Source organism: Heterodontus francisci, chromosome 11, assembly GCF_036365525.1.
Source record: "Heterodontus francisci isolate sHetFra1 chromosome 11, sHetFra1.hap1, whole genome shotgun sequence".
In the NCBI taxonomy this organism is placed as follows: Eukaryota; Metazoa; Chordata; class Chondrichthyes; order Heterodontiformes; family Heterodontidae; genus Heterodontus; species Heterodontus francisci.
In genome coordinates, this window is record NC_090381.1 from 52,078,867 (window position 1) to 52,102,545 (window position 23,679).

A 23,679-nucleotide genomic window follows, 5' to 3' on the forward strand; every position below is an offset into this window, starting at 1 on the left:
ACATAGGAGGGTGTGGGGTCCAGTTTTTCCAACATTTCAGAGTTGGCTGACCAGACTGGTGGTCTGAAGTGCATTTGTTTCAATGCGAGAAGTAGAACAGGTAAGGTAGATGAACTTAGAGCTTGGATTAGTACTTGGAACTATGATGTTGTTGCTATTACAGAGACTTGGTTGAGGGAAGGACAGGATTGGCAGCCAAATGTTCCAGGATTTGGAAGCTTCAGGCGGGATAGAGGGGGATGTAAAAGGGGTAGGGGAGTTGCATTACTTGTTAAGGAGAATATCACAGCTGTACTGCGGGAGGACACCTCGGAGGGGTCGTGCAGCGAGGCAATATGGGTGGAGCTCAGGAATAGGAAGGGTGCAGTCACGATGTTGGGGGTTTTCGACAGGCCTCCCAACAGCCAGCGGGAGGTAGAGGAGCAGATACATAGACAGATTTTGGAAAGATGTAAAGGTAACAGGGTTGTAGTGGTGGGTGATTTTAACTTCCCCTATATTGACTGGGACTCACTTAGTGCTAGGGGCTTGGATGGGGCAGAACTTGTAAGGAGCATCCAGGAGGGCTTCTTGAAACAATATGTAGATAGTCCAACTAGGGATGGGGCCATACTGGACCTGGTATTGGGGAATGAGCCCGGCCAGGTGGTCGAAGTTTCAGTAGGGGACCATTTCGGGAACAGTGACATAATTCCATAAGTTTTAAGGTACTTGTGGATAAGGATAAGAGTAGTCCTTGGGTGAAGGTGCTAAAGTCGGGGAAGGCTAATTATAACAATATTAGGCAGGGACTGAAGAATTTAGATTGGGGGCGGCTGTTTGAGGGTAAATCAACATCTGACATGTGGGAGTCTTTCAAATGTCAGTTGATTAGAATCCAGGACCGACATGTTCCTGTGAGGAAGAAGGATAAGTTTGGCAATTTTCGGGAACCTTGGATAACAAGGGATATTGTGAGCCTAGTCAAAAAGAAAAAGGAAGCATTCGTAAGGGCTGGAAGGTTAGGAACAGACAAATCCCATGAGGAATATAAAGACAGTAGGAAGAAACTTAAGCATGGAGTCAGGAGGGCTAAAAGGGGTCATGAAAAGTCATTGGCAAACAAGATTAAGGATAATCCCAAGGCTTTTTATACATATATAAAGAGCAAGAGGGTAACCAGGGAAAGGGTTGGCCCACTCAAGGACAGTGAAGGGAATCTATGTGTGGAGCCAGAGGAAATGGGCGAGGTACTAAATGAGTACTGTGCATCAGGATTCACCAAAGAGAAGGACTTGGTGGATGATGAGTCTAGGGAAGGGAGTGTAGATAGTCTCAGTCATCTCATTATCAAAAAGGAGGAGGTGTTGGGCGTCTTGCAAAGCATTAAGGCAGATAAGTCCCCAGGGCCTGATGGGATCTACCCCAGAATACTAAAGGAGGCAAGGGAAGAAACTGCTGAGGCCTTGACAGAAATCTTTGCATCCTCATTGGCTACAGGTGAGGTCCCAGAGGACTGGAGAATAGCCAATGTTGTTCCTTTGTTTAAGTAGGGTAGCAAGGATAATCCAGGAAATTATAAGCCAGTGAGCCTTACGGCAGTGGTAGGGAAATTATTAGAGAGGATTCTTTGGGATAGGATTTACTCCCATTTGGAAACAAACAAACTTATTAGCGAGAGGCAGCATGGTTTTGTGAAGGGGAGGTCGTGTCTCACTAATTTGATTGAGTTTTTTGAGGAAGTGACAAAGACGATTGATGAAGGAAGGGCAGTGGATGTTGTCTACATGGACTTCAGTAAAGTCTTTGACAAGGTCCCTCATGGCAGACTGGTACAAAAGGTGAAGTCACACAGGATCAGAGATGAGCTGGCAAGATGGATACAGAACTGGCTCAGTCAAAGAAGACAGAGGGTAGCAGTGGAAGGGTGCTTTTCTGAATGGAGGGATGTGACTAGTGGTGTTCTGCAGGGATCAGTGCTGATACCTTTGCTCTTTGTAGTATATATAAATGATTTGGAGGAAAATGTAGCTGGTCTGATTAGTAAGTTTGCGGACGACACAAAGGTTGGTGGAGTTGCGGATAGTGATGAGGATTGTCAGAGGATACAGCAGGATATAGATCAGTTGGAGACTTGGGCGGAGAAATGGCAGATCGAGTTTAATCCGGACAAATGTGAGGTAATGCATTTTGGAAGGTCTAATGCAGGTGGGAAGTATATAGTAAATGGCAGAACCCTTAGGAGTATTGACAGGCAGAGAGAACTGGGCGTACAGGTCCACAGGTCACTGAAAGTGGCAACGCAGGTGGATAAGGTAGTCAAGAAGGCATATGGCATGCTTGCCTTCATCGGTCGGGGCATAGAGTATAAAAATTGGCAAGTCATGCTGCAGCTGTACAGAACTTTAGTTTGGCCACACTTAGAATATTGTGTGCAATTCTGGTCGCCACACTACCAGAAGGACGTGGAGGCTTTGCAGAGGGTACAGAAGAGGTTTACCAGGATGTTGCCTGGTCTGGAGGGCATTAGCTATGAGGAGAGGTTGGATAAACTCGGATTGTTTTCACTGGAACGACGGAGGTGGAGGGGCGACATGATAGAGGTTTACAAAGTTATGAGCGGCATGGACAGAGTGGATAGTCAGAAGCTTTTTCCCAGGGTGGAAGAGTCAGTTACTAGGGGACATAGGTTTAAGGTGAGAGGGGCAAAGTTTAGAGGGGATGTGCGAGGCAAGTTCTTTAAACAGAGGGTGGTGAGTGCCTGGAACTTGCTGCCAGGGGAGGTGGTGGAAGCAGGTACGATAGCGACATTTAAGAGGCATCTTGACAAATACATGAATAGGATGGGAATAGAAGGATACGGGCCCCGGAAGTGCAGAAGGTTTTAGTTTAGGCAGGCATCAAGATCGGCGCAGGCTTGGAGGGCCGAATGGCCTGTTCCTGTGCTGTACTGTTCTTTGTTCAGACAGTAGGGGGTCCCGTTTGGGAATCTTCATGGCCCTCCTGCAACCTGTCTTCACGGTCTTTCTTGTCCCATTCCTCCCTAACTGTAAGAATTTTCAGTACAAGTCTCAGGCAAGGTTCCAACCAATGAAATTAATATTTCCCATTCGGCATATAGGATTTTCACGACTAAATCTTTTGTAAAAGAACATCAACCTGAAACACTGGGCTGAATTTTATGTGCCCCCTCGGGATAGGAATGGAGGCGGGGGGCCCATAAAATTGCATGGGAAGCGGGGGGGATTGGAGAGCCTGTTGTCTTCCCGATGCCTTCCAATTTAGTCCCGCCTCAGGCTAATTGAGGCTCATAGGTGGCCAATTAATGGCCACAAGGGCCTCTTCCCACCTCCACCTCAAATTTCATGGAGGGGCCTGCTACCATGTGGGAACAACGCTAGGTAAAACCTGGTCGCCTCCTATCAGGGCCAGAGACAGGGGCCCTTCCTTTGCAGGCAGTCCATGACCCCCAGAGGACCCATCCTGTGGTGATGGCTGCCACTGCTCCCCACCCCCGACTTCCCCCCCATCACCGGGGTCTGCCTCAATGTCTCCGGCGACCCTGACGCCACTTATCAATCCTGGGGTCTCCGAGCTCTTCTCCTCTGCAGGGCCTCCGGCAGTGGCCGGCATTACTGGTGGTGATGCCAATACAGCAGAGCTGCCAGCCCTTCGATTGGGCGGCACCTCTAGTGGCTGGAGCTTGTCCCTGAAAGGGATGGTGGGCAGTTAATTGGCTGCCTACCGTTAAATAGCTATGGGGTCTGACAGAGGCCAAGGCAGGCTTTCCCCCCGCCTTCCTGCCTGTCAGTGGAATAAAATCCAGCCCATGAACTCTGCTTCTCTCTCCACAGGTGCTGCCAGACCTGCTGAGTATTTCCAGCATTTTTCTGTTTTATTGAAGGATTATTGTTCTTTGATAGAAAATCCATTGGATAAAAAAGTCTTTGGGGCACTATGGCGATGCAGATTTGTGGCAGGCTAAATTTGATCACTGCTGGTCAATATCAACTAAGATAAAAAGCGAATTCACAAAAATCCTCAAATCTATCAACGTGTTGATGGATTCAAATGATTTAACCACAAGTGGCACCTGACAACAAATCTTGTGTAGCTGAGAACATTCCACTTAACACACTACCTGACAGACATTGTCAGATGTGACTGTAAGCTTCCCAGATACTCATCTGAATCAGTTTGGTTTCCATTTTCCTTTTTCTTATATTTTATTGTAAATTGCGCAATGCTACAATATTTATCTTATATGGCAGATTATTTTCATTTTTTTTAAAAATTAGGAGTGGTGTCCACATTTATCAGAACCATTGCCCATTACAAGTAATCTTGAAAAATTGGTGCCAATTATCTAAATAAACTGTCCTTTTCTCAAAGGGTTTGTGCTATTCTGCAGGCTTATCTACTGCTTTGTTTAGTTGTGCACTTAAATTAAACATTCTCTTTCGTCAAGTATTATCTCTGATCTTTTTTGTTTTAATTTCTCTCAGGGTGTGACTTGATTAAACTATGATTAGAACAATGGATATTTGAGTTTATGCAACATCTCTGCAACTGTACAGTTGTGGTGATGCTTCAAAATCTTATCCTTCATTCTACTTACTAACACCAGGACAGACTTGGATTTCAATACTCACCTTTCATTTATATTCTGCTTCCTTCACCAGGGCAATTCTACAGTAGTTTCTTATATTTTGCTTTTAACAAGGCTCTTAAATAAAAAGCCGTTTTTCTTTTTCCTTTTCTGCTCATTGCCCTGTGGCCATTGTTGAAGAGGAGCAATTCTCAGAGCAGCACAAAACACAGATGAAAAGTCCATTTGAACTTTCTAAAAGAATTTCACTGTGTATGCGTTTCTATTGTTTCACAAAAGTTACCAAAGCAAATATGGACCTTTCAGTTTGTCTCTTAAGATTTCCGTGTTCTTGCCCCAAGCTAAAATACACGACCTCAGTGCAACAATTTGACTAGCAGTTCTGCAGGGAGATGAAGACACTTGTCTAATATGCAGGTCAACAAGAGAAACTGTCTCGCATTACAGAAACTTTTCGTTTCTGTTTGCTGATCATGGTCCTACATCTGGAACTGCTACACCACCAATACTTAGTTTTTCATGATTTATTGACTTCAGAGTAAAGAAATTATGACAACGTAATTCAGCTGCTGTTTTATTTTACTGAAACTTGAGTTCTCAATATTCTAATTACCACATTGCTTTGGGTCAAAGTAACTATCCTTACTATATTACGAACAATGATATTTCAGAAATTATTGAATGTGATCTTTTCAAAGAAAACTTCTACGTACAACCTTTTGATTTTGCATCCAAGCATGGCTGGAATATTGATCAATGGCACCATACACAGCTGATCTTTTCAATTCGTAATAGATTGTGTCATGCAGACCCCCACCTGCCAAGAATGAGGCATATTAATTTTGTCATATGAACATTTATTTTAAATTGTTGCTGGAGCAAGGAAATGACTCGTTAAACAGATCAGCCGTGGCTGGAAAAAACATTTACATTCTAACAGACAGTGCTTGTGGAGACAAAGGACAATTCCCTGACACATTCAACCCACAATGGACTTTGATCACCAGACATTGAAGGTGAGGAAGCTCACATTCCAGGATGACTGCGAAGATGGCCGAATCCACAAACAGACGAGGTCAAACCAGCCAGTCACATGACTAACCTGCTGGGCAATCTGAGTTTTTTTTTTAATTGTACAGACCATTTGAGAGAGAGACTGTTTGCTCCTGGACTGTAAAGACCTCACCTGGCTGGCTCACCACAGCCTCACCTGTCTGCTCCCATTTCTTTCTCATGGAACTCCAAATCCACTGGAGACGTGAACCTCAAGAGAGAAAAGTCTCCTACATCGAACAAGATTTAAGAAGAATACCAGGCCCCAATGAAAAGCAAGACCTAACTACAATCAAGGACTCTACAGCGAGCTCGAAGAACAGTAACCAAAACCATCTTTAGATATTGCCTCAAACTTTTCCATTTTATTTCTTCTGCTCTTTCCTGTCTCTATCTGCATGTGTGTATCAGGTATGCATGCGAGCGTGGGTGCATCGTGTATCCATAGGCGTTAACTGAATTAGAGTTAAGTTTAATAAAGTTCACCCTTACTTCTTTAATCCTAAGAAAACCTATTTGGCTGGTTTCTTTGCCTTACAATTGGAAAGCAGTGAACAAGGATTCACTAAGGAGGAGCTAAAAAAAAGTGTGTTTAAAAATAAAACCATGTTACGGTAAGACCAGGTGAAGGCTGAGAGGGAACCCTAGATCCCTTTCTCACCTGGTTGTAACAATTGTCGTTTGCAATTATATCTTAAACACCAAGCATCTCTCTTTAAAGAAAAACAAATCCATGGGCAGTTCATGAACATTTGACAATATATTGTAACTACACTGTGCAATTCAGAATGAATACAGGGTGGATTACCATGAGAAAAGGAAAGTTTACAATTATGCATGGGATATTGGAATACCACAAAGACTTTCACAGAATGGATTTATAACTTGATATCTGAGTATTCTAGTTGAAAAAGTGCCACAAAGTGAAGTAAACACAAATTACAAGTTAAAAACTGGGGTTTGTGATCTTTTACAAAAGAAAAATATTTGGGCTGAAATTTATACTCCCGCCATCAAAATCGGCGGTGGGCGAAAACAATGACAGCCCACCCAAGCGGGCCACACGTCGTGGAGCCACCCCGATCCTAAGCACGACGGCTCATTTAAATAGCTGGGTTGGCCCGCCCCCTCCACCTCCCCCCCCTCCTCCCCCACAATCACATGGAGGCGACTGTCTGGCCATCCCCAGCAATGGTGTCAGCTGTCTGTGCGCAGGTGCTGGTGCCATTTTTAAAGGGCTTTGAGCCCTACCTTTACATTAAATATTTAAAGAAACAGTGAGTAAAAAAAAAATTATTCTGCCCCTCTCCCACCCCCCCATAACCATAAAATTAATTACTTGCCCTCTCCTGCCCTAAGACACCTTGTTCACCTGACCTTCCCCCCCCACCCCGCCAAACTGCATAAACTTTAAACTATAACCCTTCCCACCATCCCCTACACCAATGATGATACTTTGACTCCATTCCCCCCCGCCACCCCCCCCCCCCACAATGAGAAACTTACCTTCTCCCCTCTCCCGACAAGTGTTCCGCCTCATTTCCCCGGACGTGGATTGGAAGGCGCAGGAGTAACGGTCAGCAGCACAAAGATTGCAGCAGGCTGGAAGGCGGTGGCGCAGGTATGATTAATTTATTAATTTTAATTTATTTACATATGTTAATGAGGGTCCAATTGCCGAGCAGCAGGGGATCCGCCATGAGGCCTCACCACTGCCGACAATATCGGGCCGAGCCCTCCTGGTATCGAAGTGTGTGGCGGCCTTCTCCCGCAGGCATTTCCCATCCCCTCCCCACCACCACCCCACTCACCCCCTGCCACCACCCCCGATGTCAAGGTTCTGTAAAATTCAGCCTACTTCAGTTTAATCATTGAACCACCCAATATGCCATCAGCACTGTCTTGAAAAGGGCAAGTAAATATAGCACATGTTGCTTTGATAGAAAGGCCATAATTCTCACTGCAGAGAATATCATAGACATATGCCTGGTGCCAAAAATATCACCAGCACACTAGCTTAAGAAACTCATCATCCCATAAATTGTTTTCAAAAGAAACATTGCACATGAGTTGCTATCAGTTAGTTTAAACACCAAACACAAAGACAGCAAGAGGAACAGTTATGCGCTCTGCACAATGATGAGCAATGGTAGCACGTGCCAAACAGCAAAAACTACTGCTTATGTTATCAAAAATGTTTCATAAGAATAATAGCCAGTAATGCAAAAAAGGTGATTTGTTTATAGTGAACTGCAAAAGTACCGGAATCCCAGGATTAAATCTGCATACTAACAACACATGCATGTGCACACATAAACGTGCACTCCTGTGAGTCAGAAGGGTGTGAGTTCAATTCCCACTCCAGAGACTTGAGCACAAAAATCTAAGCTGACACTCCAGGGCAGTACTGAGAGAGTGCCACACTGTTGGAATTGCCATCTTTCAGATGAGACATTAAACTTAGGCTATGACTGTTCTCTCAATGGACATAAAAAGATCCCATGGCACTATTTTGAAGAAGACCAGGGAGTTATCTTGATCCTGGTCAATATTTATCCCTCAATCAACATCACTAAAAACAGATTTTCTGATCATTATTGCATTGCTGTTTGGGGAAGCTTGCAATGTACAAATTTGCTGTCACATTTCCTACATTACGACAGTGCCTACAGTTCAAAAGTTGGAAAGCACTTTGGGACATCCTGAGGTGTGAAAGGTGCTTTATAAATGCAAATCAGTCTTTCTTTCTTTCACTCTTGCCTCTGAGGAGGAAGGTTGTAGGTTCAAGACCCACTCCAGAGACTTCAACATATCACCAAGGCTGACATTTCAGTGCAATACTGCAGTGTTGGAGGTGCCACCTTTTCAGAGAGATGTTAAACTGAGTCCATGTCTGCCCTCTCAAGTGGATTTAAACGATTCCATGGCTCTATTCAAAGAAGAGCAAGGGAAATCCCCTGGCCAATATTTATCCCTCAACCAACATCAGTCATTTATTCTCTAGCCAGTGGAAAAGCCCCTGAAAAGGACGGTATTACCCCTGAAATAATCAAGAGTTCCAAGCCTGCTATACTCTCAGCACTCCATGAACTGCTTTGCCTGTGCTGGGATGAGGGAGTAGTACCACAGGACATGCGCGATACCAATATCATCACCCTCTATAAGAACCAGGGTGACCACGGTGACTGCAACAACTACCATGGAATCTCCCTGCTCAGCATAGTGGGGAAAGTCTTTGCTCGAGTCTTTTTAAACAGACTCCAGAAGCTGGCTCAGCGTGTCTACTCTGACGCACAGTGCGGCTTTCGAGCAGAGAGATCCACATGCTGTTCGCCCTTCGCCAGCTACAGGAGAAATGCCACAAACAACAGATGCCCCTCTACATTCCTTTCATAGATCTCACCAAAGCGTTTGACCTCATCAGCAGATGTGGTCTCTTCAGACTACTAGCAAAGATCAGATGTCCACCAAAGCTACGAACTATCATCACCTCATTCCATGACAAAGTGAAAAGCACAATTCAGCATAGCGGTGCCTCATCAGACCCCTTTCCTATCCTGAGTGGCATGAAACAGGGCTGCGTTCTTGCACGTACACTGTTTGGGATCTTCTTCTCACTGCTGCTCTCACATGCGTTCAAGTCTTCAGAAGAAGGAATTTTCCTCCACACAAGATCAGATGGCAGATTGTTCAACCTTGCCCGTCTAAGAGCGGAGACCAAAGTACGGAAGGTCCTCATCAGGGAACTCCTCTTTGCTGACGGTGCTGCATTAACATCCCACACAGAAGAGTGTGTGCAGAGACTCATCGACAGGATTGCGGCTGCCCGCAACGAATTTGGCCTAACCATCAGCCTCAAGAAAACGAACATCATGGGACAGGACGTCAGAAATGCTCCATCCATCAATATCGGCGACCACGCTCTGGAAGTGGTTCAAGAGTTCACCTACCTAGGCTCAACTATCACCAGTAACCTGTCTCTCGATGCAGAAATCAACAAGCGCATGGGAAAGGCGTCTGCTGCGATGTCCAGACTGGCCAAGAGAGTGTGGGAAAATGGCGCACTGACACGGAACACAAAAGTCCGAGTGTTTCAAGCCTGTGTTCTCAGTACCTTTCTCTATGGCAGCGAGGCCTGGACAACGTATGTCAGCCGAGTGACATCTCAACTCATTCCATCTTCGCTGCCTCCGGAGAATCCTTGGCATCAGGTGTCAGAACCATATCTCTAACGCAGAAGTCCTCGAGGCAGCCAACATCCCCAGCATATACACCCTACTGAGCCAACGGTATTTGAGATGGCTTGGCCATGTGAGCCGCATGGAAGATGGCAGGAATCCCCAAGGACGCATTGTACAGCGAGCTCATCACTGGTATCAGACCCACAGGCCGTCCATGTCTTTAAAGACGTCTGCAAACGCGACATGAAATCCTGTGACATTGATCACAAGTCGTGGGAGTCAGTTGCCAGTGATCGCCAGAGCTGGCGGACAGCCATAAAGGCGGGGCTAAAGAGTGGTGAGTCGAAGAGACTTAGCAGTTGGCAGGGTAAAAGACAGAAGTGCAAGGAGAGAGTCAACTATGTAACAGCCCCGACATCCAATTTTATCTCAAGTGCCTGTGGAAGAGTCTGTCACTCTAGAATTGGCCTTTATAGCCACTCCAGGCGCTGCTCCACAAACCGCTGACCACCTTTAGGCGCTTACCCATTGTCTCTCGAGACAAGGAGGCCAAAGAAGAAGAACATCAGCAAAACAAATTATTGTGTGCAAATTGGCTACCATGTTTCCAACAAATAAGAAACATGGTAAATAAATGGTGTAAGAAGGGCAGAAGGACAGGTTAGGATCTCTCGCCCAAATAAGAGTTGTAACACACTGAGGATAAGAAATAAATTGAGTGAATTAGAGACTCAAATACAACTGAGAGGTTGTGACATGGTTGCTTTCAAAAGGGAATTGGATAACCACCTGAGGAGAAAACAAATTGCAGGGCTACAGGGAAAAGGTTGGAGAATTGGACTCGCCAAGTTGCTCTTGCAGAGCCAGCATGGACACGGCAGTCCGAATGGCCTCATTCTGTGCTGTAACCATTTTATGATTCTAATCTATGATTCTACATGGTTGCAAGCTGGTCATGATTAGGAGTTAAATATTGAAGGCTTTAAGGTCTTTAGAAAGGATAGGAAAACTAACATTACTTAGACAGGATATAGGTAAGGGAAAACAATCAGCTTTCTATGATTAGGATTGAGAAGGATTGAGGGAGGATTTAAAACTCCAATGTGAGTTGTCTACAAGCCTCCTGATAGCATCAATCAAGTGGAAGAATGCAGAAATTCAGAGGTTAGAGTGGCTTGTAGCAAAAGTAAATTGTTTAAATGGGAGGCTTTAATTTTCATTTAGGCTGGGAGGAGCAGAATAGCTCAAGTTCTTGCATGCATTCAAAATAGTTTTCAGGAGCAATATGTTTTAGAGCCAACAAGAGGGAAGGCCATACTAGATTTAGTAATGATTAAGGCTTATTTAATAATCAAACAGTGAGGGTACATGTATTTAACAGTGTTCATAATTTGATTGAAATTAATGTTAGGTTTGATAAAGAGAAACCTAAAGCAATTACTAAAATTCACTAAAAATTGGTTAGGCTAACTTTAACAGGATGAGACAGAGGCTGACAACAGCAAATTAATCAAAACCGTTATTGGGTAAAACTACAGACAAGCAGCAGAAGGTGTGAGAGTAGGACGTGAGCGATAATATAAAGCTGAAGCAAAGAGCATTCAAAAGTGTAAAGAATAGTGTAGTTCCGGGAGACTGAGGGAGATAAAAAGAACAGCAAAGGAAAACAAACAAAGATAATAAGAGCTGCAAAAGGGAATATGAAAAGAAACTAGCAAGGGAATTAAAATTAAAACAAAAGATTTTTACAATTACATTATAAGAAAAAGGGTAGCCATGGGTAGATAATGCGAGCATTTTAAAAGAGATGTGGGCAATATTGCAAATGATTTTAAGGAAATAACAGATTTTCTGAACAATTACTTTATGTCAGTCCTCACAATGGCGGAAGAGGATAATACATCTGACATTCTAGGGAAACTAACGACGTATCAAGGACTGGAACTCACTAAAGTTAATGTAATCAAGAAAACAGTATTAGGAAATATAATGGCACTAAAGACACAGCCCCAGGGCCTGACTATTTCGATCCTGGGGTTTTAAAGGAAATCGGTGAGCAAATTGCAGATGGTTCAGCCATATTCTTCTGATTCAGGAATTCTCTTTTTAGATTGGAAAATTGCAAATGCAGCTGCATTCTTAGAACATAAGAGCTTAAGAAATAGGTGCTGGAGTAGGTCATTTTGGCCCTTCAAGCCTGCAATTAGGAAAGCCAGAAGTATATTAGCCTTTATTACAAAGGGTTTGGATTATAAGAGTAAAGAAGTATTCCTGCGATTATATAGGGCCTTGCTGAAACCTAACTGTACAGTTTTGGTCCCCTTATCTTCAGAAGGATTTACTCGCCTTCGAGGGATTGCAACAAAGATTCAATGGATTGCTTTCTGGCATGAGGAATTGTCCTATGAGGAGAGATTGAGTAAGCTAGGCTATATTCCCTGGAGTTTAGAAGAAGGACAGGTGATCGCATTAAACTACATACACATTTAAGAATTGTAAAATTACACAAAATACTTTGAAAACTGGAGGATTCCAAATAGCTTGCACTTGCTCCAGGCAGTGAAAAGTGTTGTGACAGAATAGAAAAGTTCCAGTTCAACTTACTTTGAAACTATGGTTCAGACTACAGGGCCAGCCCAAGAATTAAATAGTTATTTCATTTGTTTTTCACTAAGAGCTGATTGGCTTTCAGGTTCAGCTGGTGTTGTTGCAGGGGTTGTTTGGAAGTGTGATGTTGTCAGAAAATACGAATTCAGACTTGAGTTGATTTGAACTTCTGCAATCAGGGATCTCAAAGTCAAAGTCATGGGGATATTAAGTTAAAGAGAAAGAAAAAAAAATACAAAAATGTTTCTTGCCTTGAATTCACTGAAAGTTTAAACAGCAAATGGTACCCAAAGTTAATGGATGAATTTGGACGAGGCCTGGGAATCAGTCACCGAAGCACGAAGCGAAGTGGCTGAAGAAATTTGCTTAGAATACATTCCTTTTACACTACAATAAATGAGATTATGATGAAGCATTGCAGGAAGTGTTTCATGCAATTTCATGAACGCACAGAGTTCTTAGTCAACCTATTCACTAGCTACAGCGTTAATATAGATACCAATTGTAAGTGAATTTTTGATGTGTGATGTTCTCAGAAGGGGACAAATATGTGTGCTGTCATTTCGTGCAGGTTTAGGAAAGAACCTGTAATTGATTACTGAGAAATTCAGTGCTCAACTTAAAATGTAACCGTGAATCACAATGCATCTTCTACCGCTCCATGCGGAAGTATGTTGGTAAACCAATCTATGCCAATCCATACTAAGAATCTTATATCACATTTATTTCAAAATGTGGCAATCTGATATTAAGGGTAGTATACTTGCAACCTTTCCCAAAGTTTATTTTTTGCTTCCATCATACTAGGCCCAAAAGTTAGCTTTAACAATTTTATAGTCAGAGAGAATATGTAACCATTACTTTACTGATGTTACATTAATTTAAGAACTTGTTAGTTTCATTCTGCCAAATACATGGATACACAGAAGTTACAAATCAAGTGTACACATGTAGCACGACAGATGATCGTTTTTATCTAAAATTCATCATCATTATTTTAATAAAGTCCAAAAGATTTATATTCTAAGTGCAAGCTGTCTAATAGAGGTTAACAACAGGAAATATGGTATAAGCCACTTCCTGTCAGTTTAGACTTGCAGCATGTATATAGTGCCACAGCATTAATTAGATGTATATATGCTCTGAATTTTAATGAATATTCAAGATGAATCTGTTTGAGCTCTTGTACATTTATTCTGTTTTCACAAATACAATCCAGAACCTCACTTTTTTTGTAAAATGATTCATTTTCTCACCAATTGCTTCCTCTTCCTCCTCTCCTTCATTCCCCGCTAGAACAGAATTTCATGAGTACTGGTTGCCTTATAGTATTACAGCAATGTGTGACATTTGATAGTGTGAGTCAGCAAACTATTTAACCGCAGGGTGTATTATAGCAAAGCTGAATCTGTTCTCACTAGAAGCCCACACTGAAGGCGCCGGATAGCAATCTGGAACAGGAACCTTTAGGACTTGGAAACAAAAGTGTAAGATAGCAGGTCTGAAGTAAACTGCCAAGCTGAGCTGCCTAACAATTTCCTATTCCAAGTATTTTTACTCAATCCATTATAACTATGGGGAATGTTAGCACTGTGGTTATGTTACTGGATTGGTTATCCATCTTCTTCTTCTTCTTCTTTGGTCTCCTTGTCTCGAGAGACAATGGGTAAGCGCCTGGAGGCGGTCAGTGGTTTGTGGAGCAGCGCCTGGAGTGGCTATAAAGGCCAATATTAGAGTGAAAGACTCTTCCACAGGTGCTGCAGAAGAAATTGTTTGTCGGGGCTGTTACACAGTTGGCTCTCCCCTTGCGCTTCTGTCTTTTTTCCTGCCAACTGCTATGTCTCTTCGACTCGCCACACTTTAGCCCCGCCTTTATGGCTGCCCGCCAGCTCTGGCGATCGCTGGCAACTGACTCCCACGACTTGTGATCGATGTCACAGGACTTCATGTCGCGTTTGCAGACGTCTTTAAAGCGAAGACATGTTCGGCCGGTGGGTCTGATACCAGTGGCGAGCTTGCTGTACAATGTGTCCTTGGGGATCCTGCCATCTTCCATGCGGCTCACATGGCCAAGCCATCTCAAGCGCCGCTGACTCAGTAGTGTGTATAAGCTGGGGATGTTGGCCGCCTGGAGGACCTCTGTGTTGGAGATACGGTCCTGCCACGTGATGCCAAGGATTCTCCGGAGGCAGCGAAGATGGAATGCGTTGAGATGTCACTCTTGGCTGACATACGTTGTCCAGGCCTCGCTGCCATAGTGCAAGGTACTGAGGACACAGGCTTGATACACTCGGACGTTTGTGTTCCGTGTCAGTGCGCCATTTTCCCACACTCTCTTGGCCAGTCTGGACATCGCAGTGGAAGCCTTTCCCTTGCCCTTGTTGATTTCTGCATCGAGAGACAGGTTACTGGTGATAGTTGAGCCTAGGTAGGTGAACTTGAAACACCTTCAGAAAACCTTACATTGGGACATAGGAACAGGAGTAGGCCATTTAGCCCCTTGATAGGCATAGACTAACAATCCAGAGAACATAATTTCAAATCCCATCAAGGCATTTGAGAATTTGAACTCAGATTTAATAAATATCTGGAAATAAAAAGCTGGTTAACGGTGAGAAAGACCAGAACACAATCAGGTCGGTGTCAAAATTCAACAGATTCAATAATGTTCTTCAGAAATGGAAATCTGGTATTCATACCTGTTCTGGCCTACACATGGCTCCAGGCACACACCAACATGATTGACTCGGAACTGTCCTCTGAAGTGGCCAAGCAAGCCACTCAGTTGTATTACACTATTAATAATAAAGGTGGACCACTCGCAATAGATGGGAAATGAATGCTGATCTTGGTAGTGATGTCCACACGCCAAGAATAAATTTTAAAAACGCTTGAAACACCTTCAGAAAACCTTACATTGGGACATAGGAACAGGAGTAGGCCATTAAGCCCCTTGAGCCTGTGAGATCATAGCTGATCTGTGACCTAACTCCATATACCCGCCTTTGTCCCATATCCCTTAATACTTTTGATTAACAAAAATCCATCAACCACAGATTTAAAATTTACAATTGATCTAGCATCATTTGGCATTTGCGGAAGAGAGTTCCAAACTTCTACCACCCTTTCACTCCTAAAAGATCTGGCTCTAATATTTTAGAATATGCCTCCTAGTCTTGGACTCCACAACCAGAGAAAATAGTTTCTCTCTATCCAACCTATCTGCTCCCCTTAATATCTTGAAAACTTAGATCAAATCACCCCTTAATCTCCCAAATTCCAGGGCACACAACCTTAGTTTGCATAATCTCTCCTCTTAATTTAGCCCTTGGAGTCCAAGTATCATTCTGATAAACCTATAATGAACTCCCTCAGAGGCCAATATATCCTTCCTAAGGTGTGGTGCCCAGAACTGTTCATAGTACTCCAGGTATGGTCCAACCAGGGCTTTGTATTGTTCGTGTCTAATAAATTCTGTTAATGGATGTTAAATACCTAGTAGTTGAAGTTAATAGGGTGAACAGGTGTTGGGTGTTGATTAGTTAATTGTACTCAGATATATATATATCTATAAAAAGAAGAGCCAGCCAGTACTGCCTGGGTATTGTTAGGAGTGGAGAAATAAGCAATAATTAGTCTCTAGCAAAGCATCCTAGTCTCACTGTCTTCTTCACAAACAGGCTTGGATGTTTCTCTAGCATGTATAGCTGTAGCATAGCTTCTAGCCCCTTGTGTTCCAGCCCTCTAGATAGAAAGGCCAGCATTCCATTAACCTTTTTGATTATTCTCAGTACCTGTTTATGACATTTTAATGATCTGTGTACCTGGGCCCCCAAGTTTCCTTGGATCTCCACTGTTTCTAGCTTCTCACCATTTAGAAAGTGCCCTGTTCTATCCTTTTAGGTTCAAAGCAGATGACCTCACATTTGCCTACAGTGAAATTTATTTGCCATAGTTTTGCCCATTCACTGAATCTATTAATAATCTATTAGTAGTTTTATGCTTATATCTACACTGCTTATAATGCCATTTATCTTTGTGTCATTGGCAAATTTGGATATGGGGCTTCCAATCCCATTGCCTCAGCCATTAATAAATAAGGTGACCAGTTCATACCCCAACACAGATACTAGTCACATCCTGCTAATTGAGCACCCACCCTATTCCTATTCTCTGTCTTCTGGCACTCAGCCAATTTCCCAATCAACAGTCCTTTATGAGAGATTTCATTAAATGCTTTCTGGAAGTCCATATAAATAACATCCTAGACACTAAAATAAAAGCAAAATACTGCAGATGCTGGAAATCTGAAATAAGAACCGAAAGTGCTGGAAATACTCAGCAGGTCTGGCAGCATCTGTGGAGAGAGAAACCGAGTTAAATGTTTCAGCTCTGTGACCTTTCATCAAAACATGGTTCATGATTTTTATCATAGACACTACTTTAGTCACCTTTTCAAAAAAGAATCAATCAGGTTTGTCAGGCATAAGTTACCCTTTACAAATCTATGTTGCCTCTCTCAGCTAAAAATTTGAGGTGTTCAGTAACCCTATCCATAATTACAGCCTCTAGCAATTTCTCAACAACAGACGTTAGGCTAACTGATCTGTAATTCCCTGGCTTCTCTCTGTCACCATTCTTAAGTAACGGAGTGACATGCACAATTGTCCAATCTAAAGGAATAGTTCCTGACTCAAAAGAAATTTGGGAGATTATAGTTAGAGCATCTGCAATGACCCGACCTTCTTCCTTTAAAATCCTAAAATGGAAATCATCTAGTCCTGGGAATTTATCACACTTCGTTGCCATTATTTACTTAATTACTGTTATTTCATTTGTTAGTTTTGGTGAGTCCCTTTCCCTAATTCACTATCAGTATCCTTGGGATTTACGGCATGCTGACCTCTTCCTCTACTATAAATTCTGATGCAAAGTAATTGTTCAGCATGTGCACCATTTCCCAATTTTCACTGACAATATCACCCATTATCAGTTTTCAAGGGGCCCACATTGCTCCTGACCACACTTCTTTTCCTAATATCATTGTAAAAAGATCTTTGTGTTGATTTTGATATCCCTTGCAAATTTCCTTTCATACTCCCTTTTTGTAACTCTTACTATCTTTTTGTCACGCTTTGCTGTTCTTTGTATCTTTCCCATTCTCCAGGATCTATGCTTTTTTGCCTTTTGTGACTTTTTCTTTTAGTTATCTGCTGTCTCTTACCTTTTTAGCTGTCCATAACTGTCTTTTAAGGCAAGTAGAGCTCTTTTCCCTTCAGGGTATAAACTGGTCTGGATCACATTAAATTCCTTTTTGAATACCTCCCACTGATCTTCTGTCATTTTACCCATTCACAGATTTGCCCAGTTTACTATGCAAGTCAGCCTTACCTAAATATAGAATCTTTGTAACTGCTTTGCATTTCTCCTGTTCAAAAACTACATTGACCTCAATCATATTATGATTGCTCTTAGATAAATGGTCATGCACCATTAGGCTGTTCTTTTTTTATTCTTTCATGGGATGTGGGGATCGCTGCCAAGGCCAGCATTTCTTGGCCATCCCTAATTGCCCTTGAGAAGGTTGTGGTGAACCACCTTCTAACTGAGTGGCTTGCTAGGCCATGTCAGATGGCAGTTCAGCATCGACCACATTGCTGTGGGTCTGGGATCACATGTAGGTCAGACCAGGTAAGGAAGTCAGATTCCCTTCCTTAAAGGACATTAGTGAACCAGATAGGTTTTTACAACAATTGATGATAGCTTCATGGCACCATTACTGTGACTGGCTTTCAAGTCCAGATATTTTTTATTAGTTAATTGAATTTATTAATTCATTGAATTTAAATTCCACCAGTTGCCATGATGGGATTTGAACCTGTTTCCCCAGGGCATTAGTATTGGCCTCTGGATTACTAGCCCAGTGACATTACCATTACACCACCCTCCACTGGCTCATTACTCATTACTAAATCTAATATGGCTGCCCTCTTTTTGGTTCTAGGACATAGTATTACAGAAAATTATCCCAGACACAATCAAGAAATTCCCTACTTTTGTGACATGTGCTAGTCTGCTGTCCCAATCTATATGAAAATTAAAATCCCCCATTAAAACCACGCTGCCTTCACTACATGCTTGCCTAATCTGTCCATTTATACAATCTACATCTTCACAGCTGCTACCAGGGGGCCAATACACAACACCCACTGCAGTCTTAAATCCTTTTCATTTTTTTTTAGCTCTACCCATAGGCTAGATTTTCATCCACCCCGTTTCCACCTCTCCCCCACGGGAGCAGGAAGGGAGGCAGTGGGAATGTAAAATCGAGTGCAAGACAGGGAGTGCCTCATCTACCTGCCCCTGCTACTATTTTACCAGTGGCAGGGGATGTGGCAAACAGTCCACCCGCCCCAAGCCAACTGAGTCCTTAAGCGGCCAATTAACTGCCACTTACGAGCCTCCTTCTGCCGCCGCTGGTATCTTACCAGCAGCAGATGGGCACTTCAGCACCTGAGGGGGCTGCCCAGTAACTTGATGGCCTCCTTGCGGGCTAGGGGGAAGGGCCCTCCTGATCAGGCATCTTGTGCCCCACAGAGGACTCCCCAGCAGCACAGATCACCCCCACTAAAAACTACCCCCTGCCTGCCCTGCTGTCCGACTCTCATGCCCTCGCCCAGGCCCAGCTGATTGTCCTGGGTGAGGCCAAAACCCAACTTACCTTTTTGAAGGGCGACGTCAATCATCCTCTTCTTGCTGGGTGCAGTCCCAGCAGTGGTCACCGCTCCCAGTGGCGCTGCTGGGACTGAAGAGGTGCTGACCCTCTGACTGGCCTGTAGTTCTTGGAGGCGGGACTGCCTGCCTCAGAGGGGTGGAAGTCCCAACAGAGGCCAAATGAGGGCTTGGGCCACGTAAAATTGCTGCATGGCTTCCAGGCCCGGTGGCAGGGGGCTCTCCCCTGACTTTTTAGCCAGTGGATGGGGCCACCACAGCGTAAAATTCTGGCCATAAAGCCTCCACTGCCTGCTCACCTCGTTATATCCGCTCTTATCTGTGAAGTCATTTCACTCTTAGTCACTAAGGCTACTCCTCCCCCTCTACCATTTTCCTTATCTTTCCTGTAGACCTTATAGCTGGTATGTTTAGTTCAGTTCAATGACAGTATACACACTCTAATTACTTACTAAGCATTGCCATACTAAGCAATATTCAAACTGTAACCTAGAACTAACTCTTATCACATCAACATCTCAAGAAGAACTGAATTCTTTTAACAGAGCCATGTGAAGGCGTTCAGCAGGAGTCAACCAACAGTCCCAGCAGCGCTGAAGAAAACAACACCCTATGACATCCTACATCTTTCACACACCTGTCGCAAGTAAGAGCATAGTTACATCTACCCTGGGGAAATAGATAATGAGCTTAGGGAGGTAATACTTGGTGGGTCACAATCCATACATGAGGAGGGCCAGGTGGTGCAAGTGTAGAAGTAAAAATGTTTGGTCACAGTTACTAAGCTTATAGTTCTGAATTTCATGGAGTCTGCAATAAGGATTCTGCACGCCTCTGCAAACGTCTTCAAAAATTTGGGTGAAGAAGGTTTCATTGCACAGATGCATAGCAAAAGGCAAGCACATGGTAATTTCACAGGCATCTACAATGAAATCCTCAGTGTCATAAGTGCTCAGCCCAATCATAGTATTTTTAATTAATGTTCAAACTGTTACTGCAAATCAACAATAGGCTTTCTTGTCTGGCTACAATATTTTGGAAGCGCAGAACAAAAGACTGAAGGAAGGCCTGATTCATCTCCTTGCTGTACATAAATCTGCAAATCAGTGAAGGCACTGACAGAATGCCCAGCAGAGACAAAGCTGGAGTAGGTACAGACGAGGCTGCTGTCCAGCAAGGTGACAGCATTCAGCTGCTCAAATGGCAATATATGTGCCAGAAAGAATTAGCCAGCCACTGCAGCAGTGGGCATGCAGAAGCAATTGCAGGAAAATCACTGGAACTAGCACAAGGAAAAAGAGAGCTACCTCAATCCCGAGCATTTCTCATTGAGTGCCAACAGTCATCCATCACCATACTCCATTTATTAAGGAGGATATTGGAAGTCGCAGGTTAAAATTTCAAAGATATACCCAATACATTTTCACTAAAGCGAAGTATTAAGCTAAAAATCACTAAATTACAAAACAGGGTAATAAGCTGGTTGTGCTTTACTTTAACTTAATCCAGGACATTATTTTCTGATGATGCAGAATAAGGAAGCACAGCAGCAAAGGATGGACATGAAGAGAAATAGAGACAGTGCAGTGGGCAAAGATGTGAGTGGTGTTTTTGGGCCATGTGATCGCCCATATGCACTTTGCTGAATGCCTCTTCTATGAAAAGCTGGGACAACTCCTTGATTTGCAGGTGCTTCGGCAGAGATATGCTCCGCATCACTGTCTATACCCTACACTGACCTTCATTATTGCATGATCATTTCCACCTCCAAACCCCTTACTGTTATCCCACTTTGAATTGTAAACTAGTATGCAGACAATAGGGATCTTGATGACTCGAATGGAATACTACAACATGCCCCATGATCTATCAAGGCACAACTTTAACATAACAAGAGTATGCTCTATAAAAGATTTCAGCAACTGGATAGGCTTTAATAAAAACAAAAATGCTGGAAATACTCAGCAGGTCTGGCGGCACCTATGGATTGAGAAGCAGAGATAACGTTTCAGGTCAGTCACCTTTCATCAGAACTGGCAAAGGTTAGAAATGCATCTGCAGTATTTTGCTTTTATTTTACTGGATAGGCTTTATTGTATCTGCACACAGCTTCTCTTCATGGCTGGCACAAGCATGTCATTAGTGAGGGTTGAAGAGTTTGTCTGTATAATGCCAGAGTGCTGGGCATTAAAAGGTTATCACCAATTTTTTGCGAAGGAATATCTTCTAATGGTACTATGATTCTTTTTAATTGACAATTTTTTCCTGCAGCATACACAAAAATTGATTTCCAAGCCCATATCTTACGATGGAATGAGAAAAAGAGAAAAACAACTTGCAGGCAACAAGTAGACTGCCCATTCATGCTGATGTTAATTGGATGAGCTCAGTTCTGTGTGGAAAAACATATAAATCTTTGGCTTCCCTATTTAAATGCAAAGTAAACTCTTGCACTTCCTGTCTGAGACAGAGAGTACTTCAGAAGACAACCTGGTCAAAATATGTTTGCACAAAGTGGGTAAGGAGCCAATGAGATATTTGAGCTGCAATATTTTTCTCTGGACCTCAGAACTATGAAACTCCTTATCATTAAGTTTTTTCCTCCTGCTACAATATCCAACTCCTCTCACAACCTTTCATTGTATTTAAAATTAGATCATGGGATGTCAGCGTCATTGGCAACACCAGCATTTACTGTCAATCCCAAATGCCCTTGAGAAGGTGAACTGCCATCTTGAATGCAACGGAATGGCTTGCTGGGCCCTTTGAGATGGCAGTTAAGAGTCAACCACATTGCTGTGTCTCTGGAGTCACATAAAGGCGAACAGGTAAGGACAGCAGATTTCCTTCCCTAAAGGACATAGAATCATAGAAAATTTACAGCACAGAAAGACGCCACTTGGCCCATCGTGTCTGTGCCAGCTGAAAATGTTCCACCCATTCTAATCCACCTTCCAGCATTTGGTCCGTAGTTCTGCAGATTACGGCACTTGAGGTGCACATCCAGACTTCTTTTGAATGAGTTGCGGGTCTCTCCCTCAACTACCCTTTCAAGCAGTGAGTTCCAGACCCCCACCACCCTCTGTGTGAAAAACTTTTCCTCATCTCCCCTCTAATCTTTCTACCAATCACTTTAAATCTATGGCCACGAGTCACTAACTTCTCTGGTAAGGTAAATAGGCCTTCACCTCCACTATATCCAGGCCCCTGAAAATTTTGTACATTTTAATCAGATCTCCCTTCAGCCTTCTCTGATCTAAGGAGAACAACTCCAGCCTTTGCAATCTTTCCTCATAGCTGCATTTATCCAGTCCTGGCAACATCCTCGTAAGTCTCTTCTGTACCCTCTCAGAGAGATAACCAGGAAAGAGTAGGGCCCATTAGGAACCAAAGTGGCAATCTGTGTGTGGAGCCGAAGGACATAGGTGATGTTTTAAATGATTACTTTTCATCTGTGTTCACTATGGATAAGGATGATGTTGGTGTAGAGATCAGGGAGGGGGATTGTGAGGCGCTTGAACAAATTAGCATTGAAAGGGAGGAAGGATTAGCTGTTTTAGTGGGCATAAAAGTGGATAAATCCTCACGTCCAGATGAGATGTATCCCAGGCTGTTATGTGAGGCAAGGGAGGAGATAGCAGAGGCTCTGACACAAATTTTCAAATCCTCTCTGGCCACAGGAGAGGTACCGGAGGACTGGAGGACAGCAAATGTGGTACCATTATTCAAGAAGGGTAGCAGGGATAAACCAGGTAATTACAGGCCAGTGAGTCTAACATCAGTGGTAGAGAAACTATTGGAACAAATTCTGAGGGACAGGATTAATCTCCACTTGGAGAGGCAGGGATTGATCAGGGATAGTCAGCATGGCTTTGTCCGGGGGAGATCGTGTCTAACAAACTTGATTGAATATTTTGAGGAGGTGACTAGATGTGTAGATGAGGGTAAAGCAGCTGATGTAGTCGACATGGACTTCAGTAAGGCTTTTGATAAGGTCCCGCATGGGAGATTGGTTAAGAAAGGTAAGAGCCCCATGGGATCCAGGGCAACTTGGCAAATTGGATCCAAAATTTGCTTAGTGGCAGGAGGCAGAGGGTGATAGTCGAGGGTTGTTTTTGCAAGTAGAAGCCTGTGACCAGTGGTCTACTGCAGGGATTGGTGCTGGGACCCTTGTTGTTTGTAGTGTACATTAATGATTTGGACGTGAATATAGGAGGTATGATCAGTAAGTTCGCAGATGACACGAAAATTGGTGGTGTCGTAAATAGTGAGGAGGAAAGTCTTAGATTACAGGACGATATAGATGGGCTGGTAAGATGTGCAGAGCAGTGGTCAATGGAATTTAATCCTGAGAAGTGTGAGGCGATGCATTTTGGGAAGATTAACAAGGCAAGGGAATATACAATGGATGGTAGGACCCTAGGAAGTACAAGAGGTTCAGAGAGACCTTGGTGTATTTGTCCATAGATCAGTGAAGGCAGCAGCACGGGTAGATAAGGTGGTTAGGAAGACATTTGG

General features: G+C 43.3%; 1 protein-coding gene across 2 annotated transcripts in view; it reads right to left on the reverse strand.

Annotated features, from left to right (window-relative positions):
* dock10 (dedicator of cytokinesis 10) overlaps positions 1-23,679 on the reverse strand; it is a 382,664-nt gene that overhangs the window by 347,836 nt on the left and 11,149 nt on the right. The window contains exon 1 of one of the 2 annotated variants that reach the window (XM_068042145.1): positions 13,686-13,759. The exons of the other annotated variant lie outside the window; for it this stretch is intronic. Within the exon in view, the coding sequence (XP_067898246.1) occupies positions 13,686-13,715 (30 nt within the window). The 5' untranslated portion in view covers positions 13,716-13,759. Of the gene's footprint in view, positions 1-13,685; positions 13,760-23,679 lie in introns of those variants that run through there. 2 annotated transcript variants of the gene reach the window in all.